This window comes from Desmodus rotundus, chromosome 3 (genome assembly GCF_022682495.2).
Source record: "Desmodus rotundus isolate HL8 chromosome 3, HLdesRot8A.1, whole genome shotgun sequence".
NCBI lineage: Eukaryota > Metazoa > Chordata > Mammalia > Chiroptera > Phyllostomidae > Desmodus > Desmodus rotundus.
In genome coordinates, this window is record NC_071389.1 from 43,013,972 (window position 1) to 43,033,925 (window position 19,954).

The 19,954-nt window shown below is 42.1% G+C and overlaps 1 protein-coding gene and 1 pseudogene across 3 annotated transcripts in view; both read left to right on the forward strand.

Annotated features, from left to right (window-relative positions):
• The window catches only part of PATJ (PATJ crumbs cell polarity complex component), a 322,107-nt gene extending 310,420 nt beyond the window's left edge, over positions 1-11,687 (forward strand). Inside the window, exons 43-46 of one of the 3 annotated variants that reach the window (XM_024565364.3) lie at positions 1,754-1,860; positions 2,634-2,702; positions 5,068-5,191; positions 9,296-11,687. In XM_024565364.3, coding sequence (XP_024421132.2) covers positions 1,754-1,860; positions 2,634-2,702; positions 5,068-5,191; positions 9,296-9,442 — 447 coding nt within the window. In that variant the 3' untranslated portion in view covers positions 9,443-11,687. The remainder of the gene's footprint in view (positions 1-1,753; positions 1,861-2,633; positions 2,703-5,067; positions 5,192-9,295) is intronic. The other 2 variants (XM_024565365.3, XM_024565366.4) reach the window with 2 other exon arrangements.
• Positions 11,688-14,023: 2,336 nt separating this feature from the next.
• On the forward strand, positions 14,024-16,347 carry LOC112309084 (mediator of RNA polymerase II transcription subunit 6 pseudogene; annotated as a pseudogene).
• Positions 16,348-19,954: the final 3,607 nt, after the last annotated feature.

Here is a 19,954-nt window from a genome sequence, read left to right on the forward strand (position 1 = left end):
GGCTAAGTCCCTTCACTCCATACCTGTGCACTGAGAATTGTAACCTAGGAAAAGAACCATTGATCGGAAGCAGGGGTAGCCCAAGAGCTCTTGAGAAAGACGCTCTGACAACTCACTGAGGTGGAAGACAACTCCAGGCTAAGAAGACAGACAACACATGCTTTTATGATTCCCATTCGACAGATGAGGAAGCTGAAACTCGGCATCAGCATCATTTAACTGGGAGAACCTGAACACCAGAGCTCCTTTCTGTGTCCTGCTCTGTGTGGGCTGTCAGAGCTATCCCATATTTCTTCTGAATGCTTTGGGATGGCTTTTGCAGGTTAGGAATACAAAGTGAATGTTTAAATGTTATCCTACTATATTTTGGGACCATCTAAAAGGCAAATCATAGAGATATTCTTTCATTCACCTAGTACAATATATGCTGGACACTGTTTTTCATAATGGCAAAACAGTAGCAAACAAAACAAACTTCCTGCTGACACATTCTAACATGAAGCAACAGATGATAGAGAAGGTAAAATATACACACAGTGCATTAGATAGTAATGGTGGTAAGAAGGAAGCAAGCAGGGAAGGAAGATAGGAAATGGGCCAGGACGTTGGTGTGGAGATTTCAGTTCCAGTGGTCAGGGAAGGTGACTGTAGAGTAAAGACCTGAAGGAAGTGGAGCTAACCACACCCACACTGGATGCAGAGCACTCCAGGCGAAGGCACAGCGGTTGCAAAGCACTGAGATGGAAATGACTCTGGCATATTAGAAACAGCAAGGAGGCCGGAATGGCTGGACCAGAGGGAAATCAGAGAAGGATGTTAGGAGATGAGGGCAGAGATATAACTGGGCAGAAGATCTTCAGCAAGTGATCCATGAGAGAAACATCGGTGGGTTGCCTCTTGCACACCCCCAACTGGGGACCTGGTCCGCAACTCAGGCGCATGCAATGACCAAGAATCAAACTGGTGACCTTTTGGTTCACAGGCCTGGTTTAATCCCCTGAGCCACACCAGCCAGGGCAATCTGCTGTATTTTAACAGGACCAATTCTATCTGCTATACACTTGGAGACCAGTGAGAAAGCTACTGTAAAACTCCGGGCAATAGAAATTTTGTAGGAAGACCAGTAGAATTTTATGAGGATTGTATGTGGGTTTTGAAAGGAAAAGCACTTAAGGAGTCACCAAGAAAGAGACACCAAGGTGTTTGCTGAAACTGAAAGAATGGATGTTGCAGCTACCTGAGAGGAGGAAGGCCATGGGAATAAGTGGAGGAGGTGGGGGCTCAGTGCAGGACATGTTAGGTTTGAGATACCTGCTGAACAGCCCATTAGGAACATCAGATGGGTGGAGAGCTATATATATATTCGAGTTAATTAAAGGTGGTGGTACTCTTAGAGATACAGACTCAGGAAGTGCCATCCACAGATGGCACTTCACCTGATGAGATAAGGTGACAAAGGAGATGTGTTTAGATGGAAAAAACAAGAAGCTCCAGGGTTGAGCCCTTTGGCACTCTGATAGAGGTTTGAGAGCTACGGAGGAATGAGCAAAGGTAGAAAGGAAACTTGACTGGGGCGGTGCCATGGAAACCAAATGAAGAAAACAGTTTGCGAGGGAGAGAGTAATCCATTGCATAAATGCTGCAGACAGGTTGGACGAGATGAGGACTGAGAACCGACCATCGGGTACGCTTCGGTTTCTCTGTCTCTTCCCTGACTTGTAATGGGTTATCTTCTTCTGACTTTTTCCCGCAGGTTGTAGCAGACACCAATATAAGCGCCATAGCAACTCAGCTTGAAAATTTGTCTACCGGCTACCACCTTGGTTCACCCACTGCTGAACACCATCCGGAAGACACAGAGTGAGTGTCCTAGATGCCGAGTGCCTGTGTGTGTGTGTTGGGGGTGCGGGGCAAAAGCTCAGTGAGACCTTTTCCAGAGTCAAGAGCATACTCTCAGAAAAAGAGGGGAACGTGTACATTACTTCTCTAATTCATAGAAAATCTCCAAGTAAGCACCAGGGTTTCCTTATTTTTCACAAAGTTTTGTTCCACTATGTAAGTTCGGAACCAACTGTTGTTGCAGGGCTAACAGACCCTGCATCTGGTCCCCTTGCCACGGCGCCTGTGCCTTCTCCCCTTGGAAACCACAGCTTTACAGCCCAGGTGCACCCTGCTTTTGTGAGCAAGGAGCCAGGTTTCCTCAGTTTTCTAACCAAAATCTTGTAATACTCGCTGGCGTCCTTCATTAAAACCAGTCATTGCAGTGAAAGTTGCTCATTAAAGCAGTGTTTTTCAAACTAGAATGTACATAAAAATAATATAAAGAGCATATTTTAAAATGCTAATTTCCCTGGCCCGGTCTCAGAGATTCTGAGTAGGTGGTCCACAGTGGGTTCTCCAGGGAGCATTTGCTACCTACAGGCAGAGGACCCATACTTTGGGAAATTCTGCCTAAGTTATTCCTCTCAGTACCACCAGTGCCTGGTCACTAGTCGGTGCTCCATAAATGTTTGTTGACTGACCTGAATGGCTTATTAGAAGGATCTGGTGATCACAGCCATTCCCAGCTTTTTCCTGGAATGTCATCAACTTAAATGACATCTTTGCTTTTTTTTTTTTTTAATTTTTATAAGAGTTTCCTTGAGCCAAACTGATGACATTCCTGGAAATGAGATCTTAGATGCTCCTGGATTTTTCTTGAGGTAAACATATTAAACTAACCTCATTTACTATCTTCTTATTATGAAAGTAAGAAATGTATGCTTTTAAAATATAACAAATACATGAACATATAACATTACCAAATTAAAATGACTCTTTCCCTTCTAAAAGAAAATTAGGATCCTTACAGGAAGAGTAGTATACATTTAGCATTTTTTGATGTGTCCACTTTTTTAATGATTCCACAGCTGTACAGCTCCTGAGAAGTTGAGAACCATTAGCTTAGAATAATTTAAATCACTTATAATCCGACCACTGTTTACATTTGGGGACTTTTGTTTTACTCTTCTCTACACAAAAAATTAAAACTAATTGAAAATGTGAGATAAATGGAGACAGACTCCATCTGATGCTTCCCACTGAGGAGTGGAGCTCTGTTCCTCCCTCACCCCACCCCCTGCCCCAAAACAGGTCTCTAATTGTGAATAGGCACAGTTATGAAGATCTCTAATGATTTGGTGGCCACAGGGGCTATTTCTAAAACAATGACTTTAGACATCTAGGGGACTTTCAATATCCTTGGGTATGAGGGCCTTTGAAAGAGGAAACATAAATCAAGTTCACGTCTAGTCAGTGGGTTATTACTGAGAGTGCTGGTAAGGTCACAAAGTGGTGAAAGGTAGAGCCTTATTTGTGACGTCATTACCATTCGGCCATAGAGACAAATTCATCATTATTTCAGCAGAGATTTATCGAGTGCCTTGCTAAGACTAGACCCTGCGCAAGTGCTGGGTCCCAAGGAGTCGAACCTAGAAGCATAGGTGAAGGCTTGCCCCAGTCCTCATGCAACTGCCAGAGAACAGGAAAAACGAACCCATGGTTATAAAGGAATAGATGGGTATGGGAGAGCTAAGTTCAGTGAGAGGGATAAGTAAGCCCAGGGTCCTGGGGAACCGTGGAGGAGGGGCATCACTCAGTCAGGGCGTATGGTTGGAGGCAGTAACACTGAAGCCGAGTTTTAATGTAATTGGAAAAAGCAGGAGTGGCATTCAAAACAGTCAACAATTCATATGGCATAGACATTGAGCAATTACCATGGATGCCAGCTGTAAGCAACCAGTAAGTACACCAACAAAGAGCTGGCATCAGTGTGAACCAGTTGAAGATCAAGCCTAAAATGAGCCAGGAAAAATGGAGAAGGAGGAGAGGGAAGAATATTCTAGCCAGACAGAACAGCATATTCAAAGGTTACTTATGTCCCAGTTTTGCAAGTTTGTCTAAATGTGTGAATGGCTGAGCTGACATCACATGCACGTCAACTCAGATGTGATGCTGCCACACAAGTGGTAGTGCCCGCGCACAACGGGAGCTTCCCACTGCAAACGCAGGGGCTGGGCGGCCGGAGTCCCTGCGGGTTTTCATCCTTGGGACAACCACATTTTGGAATAAGAAGCTGGTATTAGTTAAGCTTAGATTTAACTGCTTGAGCCCACATAAGTAATTTGATGTTTACCCATGTTGTTTCTGAGAGAGATGACTTCCACACTGAGTGAAGCTTTGAAAATCTAAAAGGTACATTTGAAACGGATTGAATTTATCCATTTTGCTTTACCTTGGGTTCTCTCTTCTCTCCCGGATTTCAGTTCTCATTTACATAGTCATGATGCTGAGTTTGTGATGGGCACCAAGCCTAGTGCTAGGAGTACTCAGATGATGAAGGCTTAAGGAGTTCATGGTCCAGTAGAGGAGAAAGATGCTTAAGTAACCACAATGCACTATAACGGGGCCATAATGGACATCGGGGCCTAGTGCAAAGGAAGCACGGAGAAGATGTGGCTAACTCTCCCAGGGCAGTCACGGAGGCATCACAGTGGAGGTAGCTTTTGAAGCATGAGTCTCCACCTTAGATGGGAGCGGTGGAGCAGGTGTGGGAGGATGTTCAAGCAGAGAAGAACAGAGGCTTACCGAGTTCCAGGCCACCGTCTCCTGTTCAGTGCACAGGTCCACCCGCAGGCTGGCGGTCTGCACTAAGCTGACGCCCCACCTCCTATTGCCAAGGGTATTCTTTCAGGATGTTAAGACAGTTCCGTTCAGATTTAAATAGTCAACCTAAGAGTTGGAGCGTATAGAAGGGTGTTTTGACAATTTCTGCATCATGACTTTATTTGTAAATAAAAAATAGTGGGTTTTATAAAAGAGAAACCCCTAAAACATCAAGACCATTGGTCATTACTCCAGCATAATATGTGAAATTTTAAAATGTTTCTAGATTGCTCTCTGATAGTTTGATTTGACCTTAATAGCTTCGCAGTATGAAAGTCTCTCTCAAATCTATGTTCTTCCATGAAAATGAAATTCCTTCTCGATATCTATTCTTGAATTAAACAGCATGCATTGTGTTTTCAGAACACCTCCACCTAAGATTATTACTTTGGAGAAAGGCTCTGAAGGATTGGGGTTTAGTATTGTAGGGGGTTATGGAAGTCCCCATGGAGACCTGCCAATTTATGTCAAGACTATATTTGCAAAGGTATTTTTTCCTTTTTTACTGTACTTTTTTACTTTTTTTTTTAATCAAACCTAGGTGAGACTTTTTTTAAGTGCTTTGGTTTATTTTGGGCTATATTTGGATATGTACATGTATGCTTATTTTATTTCAAACTTATAGGAAATTCCCATACCAGATGAGTGAACGAAAAGTTCTTTTATAATAGTGGAGTCAATTTTCTTTGGACCCTATTACAAAAGTAGATGCTAGTAGATTTTAAAAAGTGTCCTATTTCACCAACACAATATCAGGAGCAGTGCCACACTCTTTGGAAGATGGCCTTGGAAGTATTGCTGTGGGCTCGAACAAAGATTGGCTTTCTCCTTTAAGAAAAAGTGGCAGACACAAGAGGGCCACACGGCATGAAACTTTGTACAAGCCTCGGATCACTGCAACATTAACGGCTGCCTGTCACCAAAATCCTCAGGACACTTGAGCCTGCGGTGGTTTCTCTCTCCCAGTACTCTCCCGAGTACTTGCAGGACCCACCCAAAAAGTTAGACTAAGACTAGGTCATACCCCTTCTCAGGAATCAAATGTTCCAGTTCATCCTACTGAGTGCAGAGCTCATGGTGTACCTGCCTCCAGATGGCTCATGGATAGCTTACTTTTAACTTCTTTGGGATCTTTTAAGTTGGAACTTAATTTTACTATAAATTTTTTTTAAATCTCTGAAAAGTACTTAGTATTGACATGACAATTTTATTCTTCCTTGGTTTTATCACAGTTATTTGTTTATTGATTAATCTGATTGCTTCCTTTAGGTTTTTTTCCTAAAGAAATACAGATCTTCAAAAGGAGAAGATAGATAATTTCTTTTTCTAGAAAGCTATACTATACACTCAGTATAAGTTCACTTTTACCTGTGCACATCTCATCACCTGTAAATTGGGCCTAACCCAATGACCTGACCTAATCCTTAAGTCATTTGACATTTGCTTTGGGACCCGTGAGGCACCTGCAGATGTTTTCATGTGTTTCCTTCTTGCCAAGGTGCCTATTAGGAAGCCATGTTGTTCCTAAACACTGGTGACCTGGTGACAGGCAGAGGGCAAGGGGGAAGGCAAATTAGAAACATTCTAGATAACAGTACTGCCCCAGTCTGCTCATTTCCCAGGTGGATAAGCCACCTACAGGCTCTCCTTTCCTGAGACACCACCAGAAGTAGCTGTGATGATAATGCCTCTTTTGAGGCATTATTGTATTTTGCTCTTAAGAGTGCCAGCTATATAGATGAGGGCAGTGGAAAGGCTGCAAGGTTAGCCCTCGCCTTTCAGCAAATTGAACCTGCACCTCTGAAAAGCTCCTCCAGAATGTTGTAATCACCAGCTCACTTCATAACCGTAAGTAGATCAGCTGCAGTCCAGAGAGAGGACTGGTTGGCTTCTAAGGTCTTTTGGCCTGGCCCAGAGTTCAGCAGGCTGCACCAGCTGCCCCTGCCGACACGTGCCCACGGACTGGTGGGGCCGGAGCCAGGCAGCATTTGTCAGGTCACCAGAGCCTACAGCTGAGAGTGAAGTGGCCATGCGTTGCTGGTGGATTTTTGAAAAGAAATAACCATCAAATCAGAGTGGGACAAGAGTAGTGGGAATCATGAATGAATAACGAATGAAGCTCAAACAAAATGCTCTTTCCAAAGGTCTCCATTGAAAGTGCTCATTTAGGAAGCACTTATGTAGGTCATAACATAGTGGTAAATATTGAATATCCTTGGTATGGTTTATTTTTTAAGGAGTGGACCTTTTTTGAAAATGAAAAGCTCTGAATTAAAAAAAAGTTCTAAAGCCCTAGCTAATGGCCTACTTAGTTCATTTCATCTCAAAAAAAGAATATGCCAATGCAAGTAATTATTATTACTATTATTATTAAGATAGTTCCATAGTTTTGTATAATATTTCATTTGATGACTTTTTCTCTTTCTTTTTTTTTTATTTGTTAGAGCAAAGCAATATACCCAAATTTAAAAGTTTTCTGAAAAGAATCATAAACCAAAAATGGGCAAAGGAGTTTTACAGTATTGAACATGTATTCTTAAAAATGTTTGTCACTTTAGGAACTTAGACATCCACAGAGCGTGACTTTTTTGGTGTCCTAAGCCTCGTTTAGTAATTCTCTTGTTCAACTAAGACACTGATTCGGCCCATCAGGATGGTTCTCCCACTAGAACTCTGAAGCATCACAGGCACGGATACATAGGGTTTGTGAGACTTGATCAATCCAATCAAGAGCCTTCAGCACCTTCCATTTTCTTTCAGGTGTTTGTCTGGAAACTTCCAAATCAAAGCCAAGTTTAGGTCTTAGACCCTTCAGCAGCCAGATCTTGCCATAAGTAAAAAGACATGGACCTAAAGTCTTCGACAGCCCTGCAGACTTAGGGAGCAGTTTTTCAGAGCCTGTGCAACAGGAAAGCATGAGTTTGCTTATCACTGGAGTTTCATTTTATTAAACTACCACCCTTATGGAGCTAATACCATGTGCCATGTGTTTAACCCTCAGAACAGGTGAAAGGTGAGAGTAGACGCCTATTTTACAGCGCAGGGCAGGCTGAGTGAGCAAGCTGGGGCCCAGCCAGCGGGTAAAGCCACATTTCCGAACAGATGGAGGGCTCTCTGGGAGCCACTTCTCTCTTGCTTCCCTGACTAATCCGCAGCTGCCACGCTGGTGATGTAGGAGAGGAGGTACAAGTCAGCGGCAGTTATCAAGTAAGCCCAGCAATACCTGAAATAGCGTACAAATCCTAGAAAGTTGAAAAATCATCCTTTTTCACTTTACTGAAAACGAAAACTTGAACAGCTTAACATGCCTTTTAAAAAACGAATTATGCAAATATCTGAGGTTTGCTGAAGCCTTTAAATCTCAGCATGTAAAGTCAAGTGAGCCAGGTAACTCTGATTTTATTCACTAGAGTAACTCGTTTAATCCTGTCTTTAGTGCAGTTAACACGCTTTCTTAAAAGAACAAAAAGAAGATTTGACTGAAGTTGCAAGTTGTTTAATTTTGGTGTTTTCCCCCCCCAGTACAGGCCTGGTTTTGAGTATTCTTTATTATAGCTTTATTCAGAAATTCTACCCTTTTCACAGTTTTGAAATTCTAGATCATTCACCCACCCCCTCAGGACCTGCATGCTACTAGTAGACACAGGTCTCTGGACCATTAATGCCTCTCAGCTCAGCTTCTCCCTGAGTCCCTCAGGTGACAGGTGCCTGTGGACCCTCACTAACATCCCCAGTAGGTCAGCATCATTTAGAGGAACCTGGTGGCACTGCCCTTTCCAGGGATTTTCACAGTCACCCCAACAGATGGGGAAGCCTCCTCCTATAAGACATTTTCCAGGTTTGTTCTTTCCTTACCCACCCAAAATATCATGGCATTTTAGATACTCAGTTTTAGGGTGAAAAAAGCCCAAGTTGCACTAGCTTTGGGCCATTTTGAGGAGCCGTGCACGACTGGGTGGACAGTGAAAGCAGTCATCTAGAAACCTATTTAGATGATCAAAGATGCATAAAGTTGGAGATTTTGAACATGATAGTGCAACATTTTAGAGATGCCACACTTTTGCTTATTTCTATATAGAACAGGTTTAGTGAGAGGTAATTCCATGCCATATAACTCACCCGTTTCGAGGCTACACTTATTTTTGACAGATCACCACAACACTGATAGGTTAATAATGCAGTGGGAGCCCTGTACATATGATGATGGTATTAGCAATAAGACTGACACCAGATTCAGTTCTGCCTTCATTTGTGTATTACATATTCATGAATATGACATGATATGACATTGAAATCCCATTTAGCACTGAATACTGAAATAAGGTCCAGGTTGTAATAAAAGAAATGCTAATGTTATTACATTTCTACTAGTAAGTTATTTAAACAGCACATAGTTTTCGTTACTATTCAATGACTATTCCAATAACATTTTACATTTGTCTTAATTTTCTTAATTGAAAAGCATTACCTAAAAATAACTTTAATTGGTAGATTTTAAAGTTACTCTTTATATATGCACACCATAATATTAATATTGTTTGAATGTTAATTGCTTTACCCTGGATTAAACTGGACTGTTTCTTGTTTGTAGGGAGCAGCTGCAGATGATGGCCAATTGAAACGAGGTGATCAGATTTTAGCTGTTAATGGCGAGTCTCTAGAAGGTGTTACTCATGAGCAAGCTGTGGCCATTCTAAAACGCCAGAGAGGGACTGTAGTCTTTACTGTGCTGCCATGAGCCTCGGATCCTGACCACAAGATAGATGTTGTAGAATATCCATAGGAAGACGCGGCTCTGAGAGAAGAGGAAAAGCCACCTCACCTAAAATCCACCTTCCCTCTTACTCTCTCATTCTCTCTGCTCAGGAGAGACGGCTGAGGTTCCACATGAATTTCCCCCATCAACAATCAGCTCCCTAATGCTTCCCAGCATCTGTCACCTCTTGGTGAGGTCAAATGAGTCTTATCCGCTTTGCATTTAACGTCGATGTTTATCAACTTAGTAGTAACTGGTTCTGGTTATACTTGCTGAAACTGAAGTTAACAACTACTCATTCCTTATGCCCTTCTCTCCCCATCCCTACTCAAATGGAGGCTTAACAGAACCTCAGATCTCATCTGATGATCAGAATCAAATATCAAGCAATTGTCATCTCACTCACGATTTACTTATGCTAATTGTCTCTTCAAATACACCAGAAAACATTAGCAGTGTAATTAATTTACCAGTGATCCCCATGATGAAATACCATATTCTCCTATGGGAAGTTACTGTGCTGTCTTCTGTACGACTTACAGTCAGATAAGTCTCAATTCATTTCTCTGAATAGATCTTTACAAGTGAATCATTGGTGATTATGATGAGTCAATTTGCAGACTATAAGCTAAAAATTCTGAAAGGCTTTCCAGTTATTTTCTTAGCTACATAAATGCATACCACCTAGCAAAAGCACCTTATTCTCAACAGGAACAATTAGTATCCATGTTCTGAATTCTAAAAATGCTAAATTATGTTCAAGTCTGGGAAGTTCATCTTGAGTTAATGGCATCTCAGTAAGTAAATATCATGCCCACCCCTTAGTTTTCAGACAAGGAGATGGAACCTCCAAAACCACACTGCAGAGATCAGCAAGTTTTGCCTCAAGTCAGATGCGGTCTAGGTGGCCTTGGCCTTGTGGAACATGGAATGACAAATTTGAGTATCCTTCGCCTTGGCCCCCTACCGGTCAGTCTAGCAGCACATCTATGTTCCTAGACTGCAGGAACCTAGATGGAACAGTGCATTTAGCCACAAAGTAACTGAACAACTAAACTGAGTCCCGGAATCAATGATGAGTTCTTGACTAATGTTTCCTGATCTCCAGGAAGCCTCCCATTGCTGTAGCTGTGCATGCTAAGAAAGCAACTACAGCAGAAAACACAAGAATACCTTTAAGGATGGTTAGAGACATTCTTATTCAGGTATTAGAAGGAAAAAAGGGGGAGATACTTATCAGTGGCCGTTGTAAGTTTCTTCCTTTAAAAAAAATACACCATGAGGATGAGTATCAGGATCATTACTGGAAATAGTTGGCATTATTTAATTAAAACACAATGCTGCAAATCGTTCACAGTAATTATTAAAATGTAATGGGCTCTAAGCTAAAATGTTATTTAGTAATTATAGATTTTAATTGAGAGTTATCTCTGAGTAGATATAATCACAAAGTGCATTAACTCTTGTTGGAATATTTTGTGGCTATTCCAAAGTATAGAGTGCCTAAATTTTATGTTGAAAATGTCTTTCATGATTGGTATTAAATTACACATGGCTTTTGAAATTTCTAAGGTACCCAAGATAACGCGGTATTGTTAGGATCCTGTCTTTCAGTGCATGAGAAGCTATCAACCTCTGAACAATCTATGTTAATTGTATCTGCAAGAACACCTCAGGCATCCAAGAAAAAATGAAGCCTAAATAAAACTTGAAAATGCACCTTAAAATAATATATATATATATACACACACTTTTGAAATGTGATTCTGCTTGATTTTGATGGAATGGCCATTAAATACGCATTTTGAAGTAATACATTGTTGTTGTGTGTCTTTACACATTATCCTTCCAGGTCGTGTTATTCATGACCTGTTGATAAAGGAATTGTGATGCTTTATACTCCTTGCGGCAGTAAATTGACAGAACCGGTGCCTCTCACAACTGGTTCTATCTCTGCTTGCATGACTAATAAGTAATTGCCTTGCCAAAAACACTTTTTTTGCATCTGAACTATGTCAAGCTAAGAGGATATGAAGGTGGGAACTTGTGAGAGAGTTCTCGCAGCCACATATATTGTTTTGGCTTCATTATTTGGGCCATTTATATACAGTAATAATACCACTAATTGGACTTAGCATGAGAGGGAAGTAAACCAGGAAAAATAAAACTGCTGAATGTTTGTATGTACAAAATGTTAAGATTTTAAATAAATGCAGTTGCCTAAGGAGCGAATGGAGTCTTATTATATATGAAAAGAGTTTAGTTTCTGTATCAGATTTTGTTTTTTTCTTCAGCCACTTTGTTCCCTAATAGGAAAAGAAATCCAAATTTTTCACAGAGTTTTCAGTGTCCTATTAAAATCAGAGACCCATTACTAGCTGTCTCGTTTATTAATTGCCAGGTATGATGTCAGGCATCAGAACAGATACTTTACAAAGGAGCCAGTACAGGAGACCAGAGGGTGAGTCTTGGTATCACACTGACTAAGTCTGAATCCTAACTTACCGGCCATGTGACCTTATCTGAGTTACTTAAGTACCCATTGCTTTAGTTTCTCACTTAGAAAGGATTGGGGCAGGGTAGGGGGCTGTTCTAAGCACTATAATGAGCAAAATCCAAGTAGAACTCTTAGTACAATGCCTGGCTATAGTAAGTACTACAATAACAAACATTAGCAATGAAACTCTTATCCCATTTATGGAGGTGGCCTGAAATTAGATATTTATGCTGGCAATTTGTGGTTTCAACCAGTAATGACGTTTAAAAAATACACTTTTGCAGGTGGCTTAGCTCTGAACTGTTGCCCCCAAATCGGAGAGCAAAGCACGTTAACTGACTGTAATGGTGTGGGATTGAGGAATTATAGCTTGTGGTACGAAAAGTCACAACCGAGCTGAAACTGGCGCTTCCCTCATCAGCCATGCCAGTGGGAGGGGCTAGTTCCAACTCCAGAGGCCTGCCTCCCACCTGCAGGACCAGGCAGAGCACCTCATCGGGTTGGCCAAAAAGTTCATTTGGATTTTTTGGTTTTTCCATAAGATGCCTCTAGTGGCATTTAGTTGTCTTTAATTTCATTAGAAACAATTTTGTTAGATTGAACGTAGCAGCTCTCATATCAGCGTGTGTTTAAAAAAAAAACCAAATTAGTGAATTTTTATGTAGCCATTTTAGTATTGAAGATGGAAGAAAATATGCAACATTTTCAGCATTTTTATGCTTTGTTACTTCAAGAGAGAGAAACATGCAAATGAAACAGAAAAAAAGATTTGTGCAGTGTATGGAGAAGGTGCTGTGACTGATTGAACCTGTCAGAAGTGGTTTGCAAAGTTTCGTGCTGGAGGTTTCTCACTGAACGATGCCCCACGGTGGGGTAGACCAGTTGAGGTTGATAGCAATCAAATCGAGACATCAATTGAGAACCATCAATGTTCTACCACGGGGGAGATAGCCGACATACCCAAAATACCCAAATCAATAAAGTTATTGGTGAAAATGAAAAATGTGTCTTTTATTTTATGGAAAAACTATATGAACTTTTGGCTAACCCAATACTATCAACCTTCTGGAAAGGAACTTGAAACTAGTAATGGACCTTAATTCCAGGGATTTGGAATTGCAAACTGCTGGGTGTTTTTTTTCTTTCTAATTCCTGCCACATTCCCCTTTTTCACATCCTTTGTTGTCAGAGAGGTCAGCCTCCCCCCAGCAGACAAAGCTTTTTTGAAAACAGACATTAGGTCAGATTCATCGTCATGTTAATTGCATCCAATAAAATTTTCAAATACTGTATGTCCCATCCTTAGAATTTGTATTTGAGTCTTTTTTATATATATATTCCAGCTCCTTCCATGTTCATGTTTCCCTTTACATCCGGAGTCAGCAAACTTTTGGTGTGAAGAACCAGATAATATTTTAGGCTTTGCAGCCCTTTGCAGTTTTTGTCACAACTACTCAGCTTTGCCATTGGTGCATGGAAGCAGTAAGAGGCGATACATAAATACATGAGTTTGGCTGTGTTCCAATAAAACTTTATTTACAAACAGGCGGGGGCCAAATTTGGCCCACAGGGTGTACTCTGTGGGGTTTATATACTAAGTTTATCGTAGTTTAATATCTGCTGCTCTAGTATTCCATCTTTGACATTGATGGGGCTGTTTCTATTGATTGATTTATTTTTTCTAATTATGGATATGTCTTATTTTTCTGCTTTGCATGTTTGATAATTTTTTATTAGATAGCAGGCACTGTAAAATTTACCTTGTTAGACGGTGGATTCTGTTGTACTCTTTTTTTTTTTTGAGAGAGAGAGAGGGAGAGAGAAACATCAATTTGTTGTTACACTTATGCATGCATTCACCAGATTCTTGCACGCACCCTGGCTGGGGATCAAACCTGAAACCCCGGCGTATGGAGACAACTCTCTAACCAACTGAGCTACCTGGCTGGGGATGTTGTATCCCTTTAAAAAGCAGTCGACTATTTTTGCACATAGTTAAGTTACTTGTAATCAGTTTGATGCTTTCAAAGGAAGACTTGAAAGGACCTTCTTTGAAAATATCTTACATGAAAAGACCAAACCGATCACAAGTAACAGGGTGAGTCTAATGCAGCCTTTAGTTTAGAGCTAATTCTTTCCACTATTAAGACATTATTTTGAGAATTCTACCCAATGAGGTCTTTCTACTCTGACAGGTAGAACTATTCACAGCCCTGTCTGAACTCCAGGTGGTTCTTTCCTGCCCTTGCGGAGTTACCTCTCGTGCATGTGCAGATTAATATTCCAACCAAGACGTGAGCTTTGATCTCTCTCCTCTACTGACAGAGTCTATTTGGTTCCCTCTTCCGGTGGAGAGTTGGCCTGGATTCTGCCTACTGACAGTAAACGGAGGCAGTTGTAGACCTTACCTTGTTTCCCTTCTTTTGTGGGGCAAAATCCTGAGCTGCCTGTTATGTCTGAAAACTGCTGTTTTCATCTTATGTCCATTTTTTTAATTGTTCACTACAGAAGAAGGGCAATTAATTCCCATAGCACTTAATCCTTTATGAACCGAAGCAAAAGTCCTAGTCAAAAGGATTTAAGATGCTAATGGGAATCAATTTCTCACAATATGATTCAATTTTTCTGTAAGCATTTTTCACTTAAAGAAGCACTAAACCAGTAAGGCCTTTGGTTTGTCCCTGCTTCTGGAATTGGCCATTTATTTGACTCAGTTCTTAGGACGCTTCCCCCACCCTCACCCACAGCCACACCTGCCCAGAGGACCCAGAGGGCATCCTTTCTAGTAACACACTTCATCCGAGTCAGAACTACCACCACCTTATCTTGGGAGATCCAGCACCACTGCCTTTTCTTACAGTTGGTTTTCATACTTTTATAAGCAACTAAAACTTTTTCCCCTCAGTCTCCCCCATTTTATATTTTATTTATACTTAGATTTTTATAGAAAAACAAATCAGAATAGTGAGACTTTTTTGAACACAAAATTTTCAATTCAGGTCACAGTTCCAGTTTTATGTCAGCCTAGTGCAAATGTTAAGTGTTTGACAGCTTGACTCTCAACCTTCAGATTCTCTATATTTAAGTAAAGATGGAAAAAGAAACATTTCACTGCACGATACCAAGATAAACTAAAATGTGCCGCGAACACTTTTGGAATTACGGCGGCGGCGGACATCCGAGATAATCTGCGGGAAATGTCTTGGGTTGACAGTTCATAGATCCCTGCTTTGAACGGTGGAAATGTGCTGGATTACTTTTCAGAAAGAAGTAATCCCTTTTATGACAGAGCATGCAATAATGAAGTGGTCAAAAATGCAGAAACTAACATTAGAACACTTAAATCAGATGGTTGGAGTAGGATACATCCTTTTACATGCTCAAGAGCCCATTCTTTTTATTATTCGGAAGCAACAGTGGCAGTCCCCTACTCAAGTTACCCCGCTGGCTGATTACTAGCTGGCTGATTACTATACCGTTGCTGGAGTAAACTCTATCAGGCACCAGACTTAGGATCAGCTATAAACTCTGGAGTGCTTCCTGCGGTGCAGGGCATTCCGTCAGCTTTGGATGAAGCTATGTCATACTGTCGGTATCATCCTTCCAAAGGGTATTGGTGGCACTTCAAAGATCATGAAGAGCAAGATAAAGTCAAACCTAAAACCAAAACGAAAGAAGAACCAAGCTCTATTTTCCAGAGGCAACATGTGGATGCCTTACTCCTAGACCTGAGACAAAAGTTTCCACCCAAATTTGTGCAGCATAAGTCTGGAGAAAAGCCTGTCCCAGTGGATCAGACAAAGAAAGAGGCAGAACCTACACCAGAAACTGTAAAATCTGAGGAGAAGGAGACCACAAAGAACATCCAGCAGACTGTGAGCACCAAAGGGCCCCCTGAAAAACGAAGGAGACTTCAGTGAGTATCCAGTGAGTATCAGACAAGAGAGAAGCTTGCAAGACTTCTTGTCCATTATTATACCTCATTACTGTGAAAGGCTCTTGACTTTAAAAAGTTCTTTGTCACAACCCTTTCATTTGTATGGAATGTGCTTGTTCTTTTTTTTTTTTTTTTAATTATTTTATTGTTCAATTGCAGTTGTCTGCATTTTCTCCCCACCCCTCCCCCCAGCCCCATCCAAACCCACCTCCCTCCCATGCTTCCACCCTCCCCCTTGGTTTTGTCCAGTGTCCTTTGTAGTGGTTCCTAAAGACCCTTCTCCCCACTGTCCCCTCCCCAGTTCCCTCTGGTTATTGTTGAGTTGTTCTTAATTTCAATGACTAGTTATATTTTGTTTGCTTTTTTCTTTTGTTGATTATGCTCCAGTTAAAGGTGAGAACGTACTTGTTCTTTAAGGAAGGATATAAGGACCCTTAAGCTTTTGAGATGGGTATTTGTGTCTTTTGTAACCTTTCCCCCACAGGACCTGATTGGCCCCCTCACTCACACGTGTACTGCTTTTTTGTGTTTAAAGCCAAATAAAGGCATCTGTCTAAACTAAACAAAGAAATGTATCTGTGTGGGAGACTGTGTTACGACTTTAACCTCCACCCCTCTGAGTACTTCTCTCATTTCCCGTGACTGTGGAACAAGTCAGCCGGCCTCTGGTCTTGTGCCCCTGAGATATTGCCGTCACGTATCAGGACCTGTGCTGGGCAAAGATACACAGGAGCAAAAATTTCTCTGATCCTCCCTATAGAATCAGGTTTTATAGCCCTGGCTGCATAGCTCAGTTGGTTAGAACATCGTCCCAGTACACCAAGGTTGTAGGTTTGATCCCCGGCCAGGGCACATACAAGAAGTAACCAATAAGTGGAACAACAAATCGATGTTTTTCTCTCTCTCCCTTCCCCCTCTCTCTAAAAATAAATGTATGAAAAAGATTTTAGAAATGGTGGCAGCCTCGTAATTGGAGTCAGTCCTGCCTGCCCACCACTACTCCCATTTCACCCAGGGAGAAACACACCCAAGGGAGCAGAGGACTTGCCCAGTCACCCAGCTAAATTGCAGGCAGGAGAGTCATCCATAAACCTGTGGGAATTCACCGATTTAGCAAACTATGGTAGAGTAGCCATGTATGGCTTCCAAAATAGCCTGAATTTTTAAGGCTTATTTCAGTTATCCCTAACTTAGCTCCACAACACAAGGTACTTATGAGACAAAAATTTTTTAAGGCTAGAAAACAATGAAAAATAGACCTATCTTTTGGATGTTGACAAAGAAGCCTTGGACTGCCACCTCGCCATACCCCTCTACATTCTAGGAAGCACTCCCAAGGCTGAGCACCCTGGCTCCTCCTGGCTTCAGCATTCTTCTTCTCAGGGCGCCGAGTTCACAACCGGTGCAGTGTCAGCAGCCGCTCTGGCCGAACCTGCTGACTGGGCGCTGCCCGGCTCTTCTCCCCTGGGAGAACAAAAGAAGTGGTGATGGAATGAAGGGTACCAGCCATGCAACCCCCCACCACTAGCCACATTTTATAATATTTTCCTGGAGCCTCAAAACGGCTGTTAGAAAACAGGCTCCAGTGGCCCTCATATCCTGAAGGGTAAGATTTATCTGTTTTTAAAGATTGGGAGCAGAAATTTCCCGCCTGCCATTGTATTAGGCTTCTCTAGAGAAACTGAAGCAATAGCGTGTGTGTGTATATACATAAAGAGATTTATTTTAAAGAACTAACTCGTGCAATTACAGGAGCTGGCAGGTCCCACATCCACGGCATGGGCTGGCAGACACACAACCCAGAGGAGTCCGATGAAGTCCAAAGCTGTCGGCTAGAGAATCCTCTTGCTCGGGGAGGCCAGTCTTTTTGTTCTATTCAGGCCTTCGACTGACTGGGTGAGGCCCAGCCACACATAGAGGGCAGTCTGCTAACTCAAAGTCTACTGATCTGTTAGTCTCATCCAAAGACACCCTCAATGTTGACCCATAACATTAACTGTCACAGACATCATGAGACCTTGAACCAAAACTCCTCTAGGGATGGCCTTGACTTAGAGTCTGTTCTCAACCCTTGTCCAGCCTCCTGCCCGTTTTGGTGTCCAGAGTGGTGGTGCATTTGCCCTCCCCTACCACCTCCCCAGATCCCCCAAGAGCAGACAGCTGAGATCTTGCCTGTGCGGCGTTATTGGGTGGCTTCTCACTGCATCCAGGGTGAAGTTCAAACTCAGCATGTTTTTGACGCACTTCATAATTTAGCTTCTGTCTAAATCTCTGGCAGTTGTGTTAACACTAGTGTCACCAAATACTTCCCAGGACAAGCCAAGCTCCCTAGAGCCCTTTGGCCTTAGGACACACTGTTCATTAACAATGAGAGCCGTGCTGTCCAAGGTATAAAAAGCACAGACCAACTTCCACAGCATCACTTGGGAGAAATGCCAATGTGTGCTCTGCCCGGAATCTCTGGAGTGGGGCCCTGAATCTACAGGGTGGGTGGGGCCCAGCAATCTGTGCTTTAACAGGCCCTCTGCTTGAGTCTGTTACAAAAGTTACAGAACCGCTAAGCTAAAGCATCCTCCTCCTTTTTCCTTCCTCTCTATGGTCACTTACAATTGCCAAGTTCTTTTTGGTAAATACCAGTGGCGTCTCATGGTTAGAGGCAGCCGGGAATACAGGCCGCCTCCCTTGTGGCCTTGCTTGCTCTCTGAGGTATGTTACATTCAGAGACATTGAGAGCCAGGCTCAGTGAGTCCACCACCTGTGTAAACATTTCTTTGCAGGCAGCACAACACACAGCCTCCACCTGTCCAGAAAGCTCAGCAAGCTGCCTACTCTGTCTTGTTAAGTCAGTGTTCTTAACCTTGGATCTACATTAAAATCACCTGGAGATATTTTAAGTGCTCAATGCCCGGGTATACCCCAAGCCTATTAAAAGGGAACTAGGGAAGAAAGGGCATTATTCAAGTTTGGGGGCTTTTTGTTTTTGTTTTTTAACACTTCCCAGGGGATGCTAATGTGCAGCCCGAGTTAAGAACAATTGTTTTAGGTCCTCCCACAAACACCTGGCTTGAAAAGTATCAGTTCCAAGCAACTGCAACAACACAGGGACTTTCCTTCCCATCAGATAACAAACGCCTCCTGAGTAGGTGGGTGGAGGCAGGAGGGAGAATTCAAAACTGAGAGTTCCAGACCCAGAAGTCTCCCCTGTTTATAATTAAGCAAGGGGGAAGGGGTACCTTGTTTATGTTTCTACCAACTAGGGATCACTAATTTTATTTATTTACTTTTATCCTCACCCGGTGATTTTTTTTTTCATTGCTTTGAGAGGGAGAGCAAGGGGGAGAGAGAGAGGGAGAGATACACTGATGTGAGAGAGAAACATTGATGGGTTGCTTCCTGTTGGCACCCGGACCAGTGGTCAAACCCACAGCCTAGGTATGTGCCCTGACTGGGGATGGAACCCCACAACCTTTCCGTTTCTGGAGACACTCCAACCAACTGAGCCACCAACCAGGGCTAGAGTTCGCTAATTTCAGAAGTACTGTACCCTTAATTAATGCAGCCTTTAGTGTAGCTTTAGATGATGTTCGAAGTCATCCCAAAAGTATATGGTCTTTCAATTTCTTTCTTTCCTCCTTTGTTTTTTATTGAATTTATTGGGGTGATTTCAATTTCAAATGATCCATGTTTAGCCAGATTCCTGAATGGGGTACACCTCCAGTATTAACTCACCACCCCTGGGGTGTGTATTAAAGCTAGTTGACATGCACGTCACACTATGTATTACAGTATTTATAGAGACTATAATAAAGACAGCTCTTTTTTTTAAGACTTTATTTATTTTTAGAGAGAAGTGAAAGGAGGAAGAAAGAGAGAAAGAAACATCAGTCATTTGCCTCTGGTTTGTGCCCAGAACCAGGGAACCAACCCATAACCCAGGCATATACCCTGACCAGGAACCGAACCCACAACCTTTAGTTCTGCAGGATGATGCCCAACCAACTGAGCCACACCAGTCAAAGCATCCTCCTTTAAATGTCCCGTCCTCCGGGAAGGCTTCCCT